The sequence below is a fragment of the Lachnellula hyalina genome, assembly GCF_007821495.1.
Source record: "Lachnellula hyalina strain CBS 185.66 chromosome Unknown contig00001, whole genome shotgun sequence".
NCBI classification, from domain to species: Eukaryota; Fungi; Ascomycota; class Leotiomycetes; order Helotiales; family Lachnaceae; genus Lachnellula; species Lachnellula hyalina.
In genome coordinates, this window is record NW_022157115.1 from 390,758 (window position 1) to 406,140 (window position 15,383).

A 15,383-nucleotide genomic window follows, 5' to 3' on the forward strand; every position below is an offset into this window, starting at 1 on the left:
TATAAGAACTCATGTTACAATACAAGAATATAAGTAAGAGGGTACGCCTAAAGAATCGCGGAGGTTTTTTGGGGGGTGTTTTTTTCACTCAAGAGACATGAAGCATTTTAGTGAGAAGTTTCAAAGTGCTACTCAATTGAGACTTTGGTGAGTCTGCTTGTCTTGACTGTATTACAATCGTCCAACGAAACACGGACCCGAGGATTTCAACAGGAGCATATTACCAACTCAACAATCATGTACAAGCATTATTAGCTCTACATTGAACACCACCGTCTACCAGCCCTTCCTGCTTGCTTAGCAATGCTTGTAAATACAACGCTCCAAAGCCCATGCTTTTCTAAACTCCTAGCCTATGCAATACCGACCCAAGACTCCAAGCATTGCAAAGAACCTCTATAAGACCAAGGCTGATACGTCATTTCAAACCGAATCCTTCACTCTCATACACAGCACGCCAAAGCATATGTTCCAGCTTTCGCCTGGACGCATAACGCCATAATGACAACGTATTAAAGCACGTCCTTGCCACTGGAAACCTGGGGCTGTCATTACCCAAGCAGGAAAGCTTGATGATCAAATTCGTCGCTCCCATAGCCGGAATACGGTCACTCCCGGTGATGAAGCTTAGAAGCTTTCGCTGGTCTTTTGGATTTGCATGTTGGAAGGACTCCCAAAACCATGATACTACAGGCTCTGTTTCTACGGCATTCGGAACACCCCAGTTCTCGCAGACGGAAACAGCTCGTAAAGATGCAATGTCTAGAGGTTCGTCTGAGCCTCTGATGAGAAGCTCGATTTCTTCGGGCCTGAATAGCGATAATGCATTGCCTCCGCAGACGGTAAAAAATCCTCTCTTGAAAGGCTCGAATTGGCGAGCCACAGCCGTATCTAGAAGATAACGCACGTAGATATTCACAAACTCTCGTCTATTGGCATTTGTGACTGGCCGATTTTGTCCATCTGGGCACAGTGGCACCTGGGATATTTGACCATAACGTTCAACATCGGCAACAAAATCTCGACAGAAGGTTGCCTGTACATCTCCATCGAAGTCTAGGAGCTGACGAAGACCCGCTGCTAATGATGGGCGAAATTCAGCTAAATCTTCCAGGGAATAAGTCATGGATGGCTTTGCGTGTGAGGTTGCTCCGGGTGCTGCAGGAGGACCAGCGGCCAGTAACTTTCTGAAAGCGAAAGGCGGGAGAGCAACATCGAGAATAGTTGAGTTGTAGATTGCCAGGCCTAGCACGACGCCGACAAGGAAAAATTGGTCGGTCGTCTCAAAGCTATGCGGGTTGAAGTAGCAGAAACCAGAGTCCTCATCATAGGTAAACATACCTGGGGTGTCTTAATTAAAGATTGTTTTTAAGATGTGAAGAATAACATACCATGGTCAGGGTTGAAGACATCTCTGACTAACAGAAGGAACCATTCTTTTCTGAGGCCACCAGCGTCGATGCCTTCCTCGCCCTTAAACTCAATCCTTAATCCCTTCTTGATCTCCTCGCCGGTATTTCCAACTACCTGACTGACTCCCTGAAGACTGTCCTCAACGAGACAATCTCTACGTACCTTCAAGACGAGATACTGATTGACAGTCTTGCGAGTCATGATGCTATCGAAGAAAGCTTCCCTGGCTTTCACCTCCATTTGCCGCCGTGCATCATGCTCCATGATTTGTATCTTAGCCCATATACTAAGGAAGAACGGGTATTGACAGAAAGCAAACTTGCCGCGCCTCGATTCCCAAGCCTCAAAATCTGCTGTAAGGTCCATGTAGTCGAGTAAAGTGTTGTAAAAATCGCTGGTGGGCAGTATTTGGCCGTGGTTATGGGCCCGTTCCCGAGCAGCTAATCCAGAGCTTCGGCCTGCTTCCAAAGTAGGAGGAGACCGTGTTTCTCCCTTTCTCGATAACCCGCTATTATTTGCAGAGAAAAGTAAAGCCATGACCCTAGAAGCAGCTTTAATCTGCCAGTCACCGTTATAGACAACAGCCTGTGGTTTGTTGTCAACCTTTTTTGAGGATTGGCCTGCAACCCCCAGTGCAGCATGTAGAGCAGCTGAATTGACTGTTCCTGAGCCACTCATGCTTGGTATCAAGCCAGCTGTTAGATCTTGCTCTGCCTCGCGTCTTTTTCCATGCTGCCTCCCAAGCCTGTAGGTAACAAAACTTCCCACTAAATCGACAGTTCTTTGGAAATGTCCGTCTGAGTAGCGAGCAAACCAGGAAACTATGTGGTGATGGCATTCGTTTGGAACATTCGACAAAAGACCTAGTATCCGCTTGATAATTCCTGAATGCTGTCCTGAACTCCCCTTGCGTGCATTTAGGGCAGCGGGCGACCGAGACTGTATGCTCGGTTTGGGTGGCTCGAGCGAGCCTAAATTGGAACCCTTTCTCTCTTGAGATCGAGATCTAGGCCCCTCGTGCATCTTTGATTTTGATGCCGCATGAGAGGGATATAGTAAGGGGTTTGCGAGAACAATGAGAAGAAAACGGAGGTCATGCGGTCCACTTAGAGGACGCCCTGGCCGTTTCAGTAGACTCTCAGTGGCTTTCAATAAGACTCTCTGCGCATGAGACTGTGCTTCCAGGATTTGCTCTTCGATTTCTTCGATTTCTGATTTAGTCAGAGGGTGGAGATCTGATCCAAGAGCATCACTTTCTGTAAGGCTATCTAGTGTCTTGCGCCATGAAGTTCCAGCGTTGAGAACAGAATGGTACCACTCATTGACCTCAGCCCAATTGACTCGAGGTGACTTCACGGTCACTGAGTCGGGATTGTCACCATCACCACCCATGCGAGCCGTCCTTGATTGCTCATGGCTTCTGGTATTTGAGCGACCACCGGTCCACCAGGAGCCATTCTCCGCAAAATTACCAACTAAAAGAGTTTTAGGATCTAGCTCCCACAATTCAGGCATTGCAACTTCGGCCAAAGTATGTTTTTCCTTTTCCCTCGGAGGAGAAACTCTTTGACTAGTTGAATCGCTTGCGGCTCGCGGCGCCATGTTTGGTTGCAGTGTTGAGAATGATGCGTTTATGCATTCTACGGATGCGAAAGAACTGACAACATAGTCCTCCAGAGCCTTGAAGAGATTTTTGACAGTGGCGGTACGGTTTCGCTGATCTTGGTCTTCTTTCTTCCCAGAGGCATAGCTACTTTCTGCACAAGTTCCAGCATTTCCATTCTTGCGATCTGGACGAGTAGAAGCCTCTATGTGTTCCATATGGGAACCGAAGAAGTCACCGGGTGATGATGTGGAAAACTGAGCACTGTCGGCACGCTTGGAGTCCCTATGCGAATTGGCCCCAACTGCACGGCGAGATAGATGGATGGGGGGCGTTCTATAAGGAAGCTGTAGCAGATTCGCCTCATCCCCGTTGCTTTTTCCAGCGGGCCCTGGCCTAGTCTCAACACCAGGGGCAACGCCGGAGGGTGAAGTTGAAGGAGATGCTACTGGACTGTCTATTAAGCCGCTGTCGTGTTTCAATCTCTTAATAAGGTAAGAAGTGATACATTCATCAACTAGCTTTTTAGTCTTCTCGAGAGACAAGGGATGGACTACTTGACGTCAGCCTTTGGCGTTTTAGAGTCTAAATTGGACTGTACCTCTTTGAGATATTCCAGGATGTGAGCCAGATTTCACAGCAACAGGTACTCTATGTCCATCGCCACGCCTCGCCTCCAAAGCAACAGGCTTCAGATCATTGATCATTAAGCACACGGTACATCTGAAGACCTTCAACTCCTTTGGCCACCGCACCATGGAATCGCAAGTCTTGCATTTCCCCGTTGTTAAATCCTTATCTGGGACTTTCTGTTTGTTTCCTGAGGCGTTCGCCGTATTCCTAACCATCTGTTGGGACACCGACTCCTCGTCGGTTGATTCAAAGCCTGCTGCGGCCCCGCCCTCGCCGGCATGCTTCTTTTTTCCAGGGAATATCGAAGGGAAAGGGTGGCTCATAGAACGGCCATGGGTATTTCTTTGTGCTGGTTTGGTTGGGTTGCCGTTACGTGCTCCCTGCGAAGGGGGCAAAGTCGGGATACCAAAGGCGCTGTCTATTATATCCGATTCGGTGATTCTTGAGGGGCCTTGATTTCGAGAATTCCCGCCGGCAGCGACCGGGACTGGTTCATTGCGATTGCTTGGTTGGAGCAGCCGGTTTGTCCAGGTAGGCATCGCACCGTCTCAATTGTACGTCTCTAGTAGTAAAAGGGCGCATTTGTCGCAGACTGATGATCGAATCACCACAGCAATTGCAGGTTCTTTTGGGGGATTTCGGCCGTTCGAGCGTGTAGCAGTGGTGATGATTCCTTTATGATTACGAGGTTGCAGCCGGTCTTTCCTTAAATCACACAACACTATGAGTTAGTTCCTTAGTTAAAATTTAGGATCCACGCAATGATCTGCACTTACTTCCATCCATGAACCAGCACGTCAAAGGTATGGTTGAAAATTATTTCCTACAGTGCGGTTGTCTTCAGACAAACGTCTGACGCGAAGCATCATGCGAACGGACAAATGGGTTACCCCAGGTGCTCTGGTTTTAGCAGCCCGCGATTGGTAGGACGAGGGGTTGCTTGGTGGTCAAACACGAGATGTCATGGTCAAAAAAATTTATATACTGTGTAAAATCTACAGGGCAAGAAAAATTGGACATAATCTTCATTAGAATTCTCGACATCACGAAATCACTTATAAACTGAGTTATTTGGCCTTCAATGAATTCATTCATCCTCGCATGTCAACAGCAAATGTCACACGCTTTTTCGAGGCCCGAGGCCCAAGCCATAAAGTATCCACCCCTGCACGTAGACCAGCATAAACCACAAAAAACTCCCATTAACACATCTATCTGTATCTTTGGAGGTTGAGGGTGTTGTGTCTCTTCCAGGTCTTTCTTCGGCCAGCAGTCGTCTTGTTGTATCCGTGACCCTTGCCCAAACCACGAGACTTCTTGCCAGTGGCAGTCAGACCACGAGATTCACGGTGCTTGTGGACTGGGTTGACGATCCAGTTGATGCGAGCATCACGACGGATGGCCTTATGTTGAGGATCGACGAGAATGATCTCGAAGTACTTGTAGGTGGAGTCTTGGTTAATCCAGTACGAGTTCAGGACGCGCAAGTTGGCGCAACGACGTCCAACACGCTCTTCAGCAGTTGACTTGAGGGATCGTTGGTACTTGAGCTGGTTAACACCCTGGTTGGTAGGTTTGCCTATAAAGAGAGAATAGAGTCAGCACGTTGCCAAAGATTACCACGCCCTCCCTTTCGGTGGTGTGAACATACCGTAAGTAGCACCCTTTGGCACTGGCTTCTTGCGACCTCCACGGCGAACACGGACACGATAGATGACATAGCCCTGCTTGGCCTTGTAACCAAGACGGCGAGCCTTATCAGGGCGAGAAGGGCGCGAAGCACGGTGGATGACATTCAATTGTCGGAGCTATATTTTGCACTCTCAGCTAATGTTCAACGAGTGTATAGCAGAGGCATCGATCTTCCGAAAGATGCCCACATAAAAGTCCACGTCCACAATATTCATTCCACTTATGTCCGCAGAGCAAGTTCGAAAGTATTGTTTCGGTTTCGATTTCGTAGGAATGTCGAGTTTATCTTACCTCCCAGCATCGGACACGGAGAAGGAAGCGGAGGACATCCGACTGCTTCTTCTTTTGCAATTCCTCGACGTACTTGAGGGCGCCCATCTGCGAGCACGAGAGTCAGCGTGAAATAGTTGCAGGTATTAATTGACAGCATGAAATTGTCAGGGCCTGGCAAGCTTGAACCGCGCAAGCTTTCTGGACGAACATGATATCGAATCGCGAGTCCTTTGCAATTGCTCGAATGCGCTGAGAAATTGACTGACCTTGAATGTGAGGACGAGTTGTCGATGTCGATTTTGTCGTTGGGTTGGCGTGAGGTTTCGTGGGTTTCGTGAAAATTTGATGTGCGAGTGTATGAAAAGTAAGCGAGCTGCTTGCTTAGCTAAGCCGATACTCAGAAATACCTTAAGCTTATCACCTTAGGAAGCTAAACCTCACCCCTCATGATCCTCATCTTGATTTCTTTCCCGTCTTTTACCAACAAATCATCTTTCTTTAAATTTTTTGGCGTTTCAAGTTTTACAACAGAATCAGCCACGGAATTCCCGAAACATATAACATTGTCTAATTCAAACATCAACTCCCTAAATTGATGCCTGCAACAAACTCCGCACCGCTATATCCGTACTACTCGGTCTATGGATATTTCTTACTGAGCCTACCCTAATTCACCTACAAATAAAGTTAGCACTTATCTCCTACAGTGGTTTGCGACCGTCTCCACAAAAATAAGAAGCCTCACGGTGGATAGCAAAAGCGGCACCAACTTCTAATGTGTCCGGTGGCGTGGGACATCCAAAGTCGATGAGATAACACAATCACCTCCACCAACATCAATCGCCCAAAATGTTCATATTAGACCCGGCCACGATCGTTGCACAGGTGAAAGTTTGTGGAGTCTGCAACGAGGTAGAGTCGAAATACAAATGCAGCCGGTGCTACCTGCCGTAGTAAGTTTCCCATAACTTTCTCGTAGGAAAAGTCTAATCGAGTTAAGCTGCTCAGTCGCGTGTTCTAAACTTCATAATCAAACACATCCAGCACTGGAGCCCCCTCCTAAAGCTGACGGCCCACCTCCGGAACCTCAGCCAAGTAAAGGCGTCCCAAGAGCCGGCACTGTAGCTGCCGCTGGCTACAAAGGACCATTCGCTGCGTTGGACAGCTCGACAGAACTCCAAGAGCTCTTCCGAAAGCACCCGAATTTACGGTCACAACTCGAAGCTATCAATAGCGCCACACTGCCGCCCGTTGAAGGCTATGGTCTTGCTCAAGGTGGTTCAAGAAAGGGTGGGAAAGTCGAGCCTTGGAACTCAGATCGCGGACTTCAAAAGGGCGTTGAAGCACTTTCAAAAGCCAGGAATACAAGTGGCGAGGATGGAAGGTGCATTCGAGAGTTCTCAAGGCTAGTACTTCAGTTACTCTCCGGAGACGACGGTGATCAGGCAGCGGATGTGATCCAGAAGAATATAGCGGAGGAAAATACCAGAATCATCGAGCAGCTCCTGAATAATGAGCGGTGATGAGATGTCAACAATCACAGGCAAACGACCACCAGAATTCACTACAGAAAGATATACCAAACATAATGTTTATAGGAAGCAGCGCAGGATGTCTAGTAAGCACGAATACTATAGCGCCGTGAACGGACTCTTATGCTAACGGAATTAAAGCGAGAGCGGGAATGTAACATAAACCTACCGCATGGGCAGCAGCTTAGTAAATGACCGCGAAAAAGCCAGGCTCAGGAAGCTTGATAAGTTCATTGGATTCGATATAAGACTCCCTAACTCATAGCAAGCCAATTTAAGATTGATTACCAGGCACATTAACTAGGATGGCGCTTAAACCGAGCAAGAAATCTCCCCTTCTTAACTGGAGGTGATCCAAAATCCCTAGTACCCGCAACAGCTTCCTTATCCTGTCTATTACTCTTTTCCTTCCTGCTACCCAAAATCCAAATCGAATCTTTTTTCCTCAAGAAAGCACCCGCCCACTCCCTCTTCTGTCTTCCAATCTCACTCTCCTCATCTCGCTGTGCCCAGTCGTTTCTGTCACTTGCTTCGAATGCTGATTTTTGTCTCGCCCTTGGGGCTATTGGAACCTCTTTGTCTGAAAAGACATCGCCCATGCTTAAAGGGCGAAGAGCGTTTGAAACCTTGGTCCCTCTCAAATGGGCGAATTCAGGTATATTGAACGTCCGCTGTGGTGGCTTGTATAAATCACGCCCAACATCCACTTCTAAAGCTTCTTCCATGTCGTGAGTCCATTGGAACGGGTTGCGATTCCTAAGCAATTCCCTCTCAATCATTGCTTGATCCATGGCCTGGGTTTCCTTGAGTTTGATGGATGGATGTCCGGGAATGTGCTTCTCGCGAGGGTGTTCCAGATGTGCTTTGAGAATGGGCTGAGATAGTTTGTGCATCTGCCGCGTGTTACCAACTGGAGTGGCCGTCCTCTCGAAGGCCGAAGCCGCTACCTTTGGCACGTGATGGTACCCTCCATTCGACTCAGTAACCTTGGAAGCTCTGGCCTCACGTCGTCGCTCAACCTTGATTTTTTGCTCGGCCAGGTGAGCTGTTAGCCGGCGACTCAAGTCTTCTGCGTCGAATGGCTCTCCCGGCTTGGCCCTCCGCTTGGCCGTATTGCCCATGGGATCGCGAAGTGGGTAAGTCATTGATCTTGTGGGTTTCAACTGGTGGTGAGGTTAAAATCAGCACACGAAGCAGCGGACTCAAATACTTACAACAGGTCTTTCTACAGCGGGCACTTGCGTGACTGTAGCCATGATTCAAAAACTGCGACCAACGTCTTTATATGAGAGAGGCAGTGGTAAGTCACAAGAGAGAGACAAAAATGTTTCAGTGGGGGCATGCGGCATGCAAGCCGCACGAGACACTGCAGAAGCTCGGCAATGGTGGATTCTTGGGTCGTACGATGTGCAGGTGCACCGGTAGAAGCAGATGTCCAGTAGCACTGCGAACGAACCACCGACGTCAAGAGACTACTGATTACCAGAGGATGAGGTGAGGGTACACTCATGAGTAAATAAATACCGTACAAGTAGGTTTTGAGAAAAGCCAGCCGTCGGAATGAAGCGAAGCGCCCCTCACCATGACCCTTAAAGATACCCTAAAGTACGGTACGGCACTGTACGGCACTACACCTACCTAGATGGAGAGGACGGAGCTCTAAGCAGCAGCTCGGCTTTCTACTGAAAACATACCCTTGCCGGAGAGAGCTCCAATCAATCCTTGAGGCCCTTGAGGAATTCTACTATTTTCTCTATTTCCTTTGGTGCAACCCCAGAGTCTAGACGGGCTGGACGAGAGGATGAGCTCTGCGCGTTCTTGGAGGGTCGAGGCTTGTTCCTCCCCGCGATACGGCGATCTTATGGTCTTTGGGGAGATTTGCATCTAGCTCGCTCCTAGCCTACCCAGCCTACCCCACTCTCGGTTCTAACTAGTAGGAATAGTGACAAGCATCATTTGGTGGGGAACATGTTGTTTTCTTGTGGCTGTTTTGATTGTTTTTACCTTTCTTGCGAGACATACATAGCATTCCGCATAATCACAGATATTACGCTCTGGTTGTATACGCGGCCATCTATTCATCCGGACGGAGTTTTCCGATCTTGAAAAAGCACATAGTTCCAGAATCTCACTAGCTCCCTAAGGGCATTTTCCACAATTCCATTTCTATCATTTTTCTCCTCGCTGTGACTGGAGTTGGCTTATATCAATCTACGATCCCAACGTTTATGGGTAATTTAAAATCCCATAACACAGTACTAATTACTAAATCCGGAGAATTGCGAGATGTCCATAGCTGGGAAAGCCTTACACAATGGCGTTGGCGTTGGTGTTGTGTTGCATTGAGCCTGAAGTCAAACGTCGTACCAGCTTCTTTGTGCGTGTTCCACCATTTCTACAACCATTACCAAACCGTTTAGTGCCGTGTCACAACGTGTACAAGATCATGATCTACTTTGTTTCGACGTGTCTGTGGGACAAGGAGCCATCATCTGTGGCTTGCTACAGGTCATTTTGATGTGAAATGCCGGTAGATATCTTCAAAGTGGAGGTCAGGGACTGCCCTGCTCTTGATACCCTACCTCAATATTATGAGATTCTATGCTCTTTGGAACTTTCGTTAATTGCTACGTATTGCATATTGCAATCGTATCATTGCGTGAGAGATCGAAGTAGAAGTACTTGGCAACATGTGTTGACTGCATGGCCTGGCTTTTGGTAGTCCATATTTCTACTTACACCCCACTCGCACCAACCGTATCACCTACGTATTGCGATCAGGGGAGTTTGTGTCGATATATGACAGAAACGCTCAGCAAATAGAGTCTAAATGGTCCCTAATCCAGTCAACTTAGGAGAACAGAGCCTGAAGAAGTTGATTAGCACGAGTTCATACTACCCCAGCCAAACTCATGTTGTTACATTAATCACGTCGAACAGAAATGAGCGCAGGGAACACAAGACATCACTTGAAAGTCCCCCTTACATTTCCAACACAAGGACACCGGCAGAAGTATAACGGTAAAGAAAACTATGAGCAATGATAACAGAGCATATGATTTTAATATAAAGATTGCGGGCCTGGGGTCCAACATGAGAATCTTTATTTTGCTACGACCAGTTCGCCGTCTACCGCATTCAACACGTTATAAGCAGCTGGATGACTTCAGAAACCATCCCGCCTTGACAGCGGAGTCCCAATACCCATTCTTCCTCCCGTTCATCCTAGTACCGATGAGAAGCATCATGACCAGAGAACGGAGTCGTGGTCTCGTCTTGGAAAATAGCAAGAGATCATACAGCGGGCCATGTTGGTAGCCAGATATAGTCTTGTAAAGAATCCCAATGATAGCGTTTAAGCCAAGTGCCAGGACGAGAGACGATGCAGGTGAAGTCCCACATTATGCTTTTTTTGCTTACGTAGATACCACAACTCCATATCTCAACAACCTTTCTATTGAAGAGTATCATGCTGATGATTTTAACGGCGATATTTACTGCTGCGAACGTAACCAGAGTTTCGTTGGGGGTAGAACAGCTAACAGACCAATGCCATAGGACATGTGGATAAATCACCTTGTATTGTCAGAAAGAGCTGGTGTAGGTATTTTTCAGCCTGTGCCACAAATGGGGAAAATTGGCGATGGGGCGTGCCGCAAGAGGGAATAGTTCTTGGCATGGTATGGCAGACACTGACACTGAAGAAAGTTGTCGGGCAATGAGGAACCGAGAATCCGGAAACCGACTATTATATCATGAAAGCAATGGCAGAGCGAAGAGGACACCAAAGTACTGTAGTAGGAAGAGACTGAAAGATAGCAAAACAAACCATACCTTTCCTCTAGTGTGAGCGATGAGAGGGGATTTATATACATATCGAGATGAAAGAGTCTGCGTTTCCCCGAACTATCAAGATTTCATGTATCCACCACAATCATCCGAGGAATCAAGAACGATGCAGATGGCAGCAAGAGAAGGAAGCACTCGTTCCGTCTTAGTCAGATGGTCTCGTCTTCCCCGCCAGACACCCTTCAAATATCAATGGGCGAAGAAATCCAGAGGCGCGGTGCTCTCTTGGGCGACGATCGTCAATCGTCGGTAGTCCTAATGGCACATGTGGTGTCAGCTATGCCCGTTGACTGGCGGAAGCATCCTCTGCTAAAATTGATGTCGAGTTTGGTATAGCAGTGCAGTGCCCAATGAGCACTTTGCAGTACAGTAGCTGAAAGAGCATGCCCCTCGCGTGGGCCCGAAGATAATTGAGCCCCGCGAAAAGCCTAAAATTACTCTGGGGATCTACAGATAGACAGGTCTTCCGCCATCGTGACAATAATGGTACTGCTCTCGGACTGTATTACTTCCACTGTACCGCAAATAGGGCTGCGACACCGATACCGACACCGACACCGACTCGTGTAGCTGCAAAGCGTCCGACAGCTTCAGCAAAGCAAGGCAGGATACAGGACAAGACAGTACGGGCTGGCTTATTGGCGGAACAGCGATCTCCAACTTGCCCGACACAGCGACGCGGACAAGGGCCTTACTATGGACGAGGGTGGGGGGGCCTGCTGCCGGCGCGCAATCGCTCAACGCGTGCCCATTCAAGAGACCCTCATCGAGGTGAGCGGAATTTCAAGTCCAACTCTACTACTCAATCTACTCCGTCCATAACGCGGACTAGCTCTGAACCAGCTGCGGCGTCACCAAGCAAGTTGACATTGAGTTTCGGTCAGGGATCCAATGGGCACGAGCAAAGGGACTCAATTACATCCGTCCAAGACGACCCGTTCTTCAGGAACTATCAATCGCCTCACTCGGTATCTTTAGCAAAGGAACTAAGGTCTGCAACATATATGAATCGGTACCGGGATGATGGTACGCCAGAAGAACCTCCCCCGCGCTCTCCCAACAGACCATTGGTCGACAATGCTGTGAAGTTAAAACTACCTGTACGTGCTCCTTCCCCTGCCTCGATGATCGATACGCGAACTAACCAGACCCTTCAATTCTAGCCCCAGTCGAGAAGCGGAATGTCCGATATAAATATCGCCATCATTGGCAGCGCGGGCGTTGGGAAGAGTACGCTTATCCAACGTGCACTGGGCTTACGAGCTCTACCTACCTCAATTGCCTCGAGCCTTCGAATGTCCGTGGATAATGTGGTTTATACTGTTAGTTTGATTGAGCTGGACCTGGAATCTTTCGATATAGTGCCGGATCGTCATATTGAATGGCCCAAACAAATAAACGGGCACATTGTCCCCCGCATGGACGGGGCTTTATTGCTATATGATGTTATGAATAGGGATAGCATTTCAGAACTTCCCCAGACTCTAAGTACTTTTTTTGAGATCCAATATAAAGATCCTGCTGACCAATGTCCCAGAGGGCCTTGCGAACTCCTCTTTACCAACGATTCTTGTATCTTGCAAATGTGACAACCCAGGAAATACCCGTCAACTCGAGGTGGACCATGTGGAAGCCCTCTGCGTATCCTGTGTTGAGGCAGTCAAAACTGCCGCGAATGTACCCGAAAGTGCGAGACTGTGTCTCTCTTCTATGCTTAGAGCCATCATGTCAAAGAGAAATGGTGAGTAATTGCGAGCACCTACAATTTATTACTCTTGCTATCGTCCGATATTGAAGCTCTCTGCTTTAAGAAAACTCCTTTACATAATATTTATATGTTTTTACAGCCCTCCAGTGCCAGCATTAAGCATTTACAGGCTACCTATATTAATTATGTCGGTGCTGAAACAAGCTAACTCAAAGAAGCTATAAATAGCGGCTTAGAATTGCCTGGTTCTCGCCGTCGAGCCACTTCTTCGGCCCATCTAGAAACACACCAGGATCCAGCCAGACCACTCAGCCAACAATCGAAACACAGCCGAGCAAGTTCAGAGTTCTCACTTCTCCGAGGATTTCCCTCGCAGCCACCTGTATCCTCACGCGGTCAATCGCAACGTCCAAATGGCCGGACCAATCTTCATCAATTCTCCATCCCCGATCCACACGAAGCACCACCGCTTTCGTCTCATCCAGCCTTCCGGAACGAAAGATCGCCGCTAGCGGCTCCCGGGCGGGCGGTTGATAGTGCTTTTCTAGATATGGAGGAATCCGATGCCGACTCTGCATACCGATATTCGGATGATATTCCCATATTGCAACGGAATGACGATAGTTTCTTTGACAAGCCTGCCAAAGTCTCGGGCGTCACATTTGATGAACTTGTCGATAGGCTTCTAGGCCAGAACATGTGCAGAGCAGACGACAATTTCTCCGATATATTTCTTTGTCTCTATAGAAAGTTTGCTGCTCCCAGCGAATTGTTTCATGCGATTCTGAACCGGCTTGAACGGATCGCGCTTGATAAGAATACACACTACTTGACACGCACTGCAACGCAGCTCAGAATTATAACGGTGCTCGCCAGATGGGTGTCAGGCTATCCAGGGGATTTTGCCAGTCCTTCGACCAGCCAGAAACTCAATGCTTTTATTGGCCACTTATACAGCGAGCCTGTATTTGCCGCCGCGGCACAAGACATGAGGATGCAGCTTCAGTCTCGTGTTGTAGAGGACGATGATACGGGGTGGGCGAGGACTGACGCTGACGTGGAGAGCGAGACTAGTAGCAAAGAGGAATCAGAACCGGCCTCGCCTCTTCGACGTAAGCTCACTGAAAGTAGTGATGTCGAGGAAGATATGCAGACTCTTGCCATCGACGAGGAAGGAGGGGAAGACATGGAAAGCCAACAATCAAGAGCCGATTCGGAAACTCGGTCATTATCACCGTCCTTTCACACAGTTGAGGATTATGAGAGAGAAGCAGCTACGATGATACCAAAAGCTACCCTTCCTCTCACAAAATTCCGCTATCACATCTTTATGGACACGCATGACGATTATGTTGCAGATGAAATGACCAGGATCGACTGGGTCATGTTCTCTTCCATCCGACTTCGAGACCTTGTCCGACATGTTAGTCTTTCCTTAAAGCAAAAGGAGAAGTGTAAGAGCTTGGCCAACGTAAACCGAATGATCAACCATTTCAATCACATTGCGCGCTGGGTCGCAAATATGATTCTGATGAGAGACAAAGCCAAGCACAGGGCTCAGATGCTGGAAAAATTCATGACTATTGCCTTGAAGCTTCGCAAGCTGAATAACTACAATGGTCTGGCAGCTGTGCTGGCGGGTATCAACGGAACCGCTGTTCATCGGCTAGCGCAAACCAGGGCTTTGGTCCCAGAGGATGTCCAAAAGCGCTTCGCGCGGCTTGTTTTGTTGATGGGCAGCCAGAAGAGTCACTTTGCATATCGACTAGCATGGGAGAACTCTCCCTTGCCCCGAATTCCATTCATCCCTCTCCACCGTCGAGATCTTGTCTCTGCTGAAGAAGGCAGTCAGACTTTTGTTGGGGCCGGTGGGGACCGGATTAACTGGAAGAAATTTGAGGTGCTCTCAGAGGTCATCTTGCCCATTATGAAGAGCCAAGTACTGCCCTACCCCAACCTGGCGAAACATGATATCGCACGAGAATTGATATTAGACTGTAGAATGCCTGTGGACGATGAGGTGAATCTCCATTACGGAGTAAGCTATCTTGTGCAACCCATACTAACTATTCCCAGGATATATACCAACGGAGTCTGTCTCTCGAAAGTCCATCAGCATCAGGAACTGTAGAACTCAGCAAGAAGAAGTTTCCATGGTTTCAAAAGGAGAAATAGGAGCGGTAATCTGAGCGGATTTGGTTTGGTTGGGCGGAGGTTTCATCATTGTCGGCGTTCTCCTCGCGCATACCCCCTAGTCTGGGATAGACACATGCGAAAAAGATTTAAAGGGGCCATATATTATATGTTCTGTAGGTCAGAGCAATATATGCTAGTGTATATTTCAGTCTACCTATCTCCTACCTCCTACTTCCTACCTCCTACCACTTAGGATCCTTGGGGCCGTTAGTGAGTTTTCTGCCGCCGTAGTGTTATATAATTTCTTCGGTTTCCTTGTGGGGGCTAAGAAAGGAAAACCGACTATTGATTAGAGAGACACAGGTTGACAGGTTGATTAAAGTACGATCGAGGCAACACCCAGCGCACTTGGCTCTACGAGAATAAACCCTAGCTCTAACCCCATACACGCACCTGCTCCTTTGCCTACAACCTCCAAAAGGGGAGGGAGTAAATCAAGGTAATATCTCTGCTATCTTGCTCTTCTAAACTAAGTGTCGGCCGT

The 15,383-nt window shown here is 48.1% G+C and overlaps 5 protein-coding genes across 5 annotated transcripts; 2 read left to right on the forward strand and 3 right to left on the reverse strand.

Annotated features, from left to right (window-relative positions):
• Positions 1-418: 418 nt before the first annotated feature.
• On the reverse strand, positions 419-4,188 carry mug30 (putative E3 ubiquitin-protein ligase; the record flags this gene model as incomplete). Its single annotated transcript, XM_031145119.1, has 3 exons — positions 419-1,341; positions 1,392-3,569; positions 3,618-4,188. The coding sequence occupies 3 exons, from the start codon at positions 4,186-4,188 to the stop codon at positions 419-421; spliced, it is 3,672 nt and encodes a 1,223-aa protein (XP_031009951.1).
• Positions 4,189-4,860: 672 nt separating this feature from the next.
• rpl-15 (60S ribosomal protein) lies at positions 4,861-5,719 on the reverse strand (the record flags this gene model as incomplete). Its single annotated transcript, XM_031145120.1, has 3 exons — positions 4,861-5,228; positions 5,301-5,457; positions 5,633-5,719. The coding sequence occupies 3 exons, from the start codon at positions 5,717-5,719 to the stop codon at positions 4,861-4,863; spliced, it is 612 nt and encodes a 203-aa protein (XP_031009950.1).
• Positions 5,720-6,463: 744 nt separating this feature from the next.
• LHYA1_G000127 (uncharacterized protein) lies at positions 6,464-7,137 on the forward strand (the record flags this gene model as incomplete). The annotated part of the gene is made up of 2 exons (XM_031145121.1): positions 6,464-6,567; positions 6,615-7,137. 2 exons carry the CDS (start codon positions 6,464-6,466, stop codon positions 7,135-7,137), a joined length of 627 nt encoding a protein of 208 aa, XP_031009949.1.
• Positions 7,138-7,442: 305 nt separating this feature from the next.
• On the reverse strand, positions 7,443-8,402 carry LHYA1_G000128 (uncharacterized protein; the record flags this gene model as incomplete). Its single annotated transcript, XM_031145122.1, has 2 exons — positions 7,443-8,309; positions 8,361-8,402. 2 exons carry the CDS (start codon positions 8,400-8,402, stop codon positions 7,443-7,445), a joined length of 909 nt encoding a protein of 302 aa, XP_031009958.1.
• Positions 8,403-11,478: 3,076 nt separating this feature from the next.
• gefA_0 (Ras guanine nucleotide exchange factor A) lies at positions 11,479-14,878 on the forward strand (the record flags this gene model as incomplete). Its single annotated transcript, XM_031145123.1, has 7 exons — positions 11,479-11,481; positions 11,525-11,766; positions 11,828-12,095; positions 12,159-12,483; positions 12,533-12,736; positions 12,919-14,723; positions 14,780-14,878. The coding sequence occupies 7 exons, from the start codon at positions 11,479-11,481 to the stop codon at positions 14,876-14,878; spliced, it is 2,946 nt and encodes a 981-aa protein (XP_031009957.1).
• Positions 14,879-15,383: the final 505 nt, after the last annotated feature.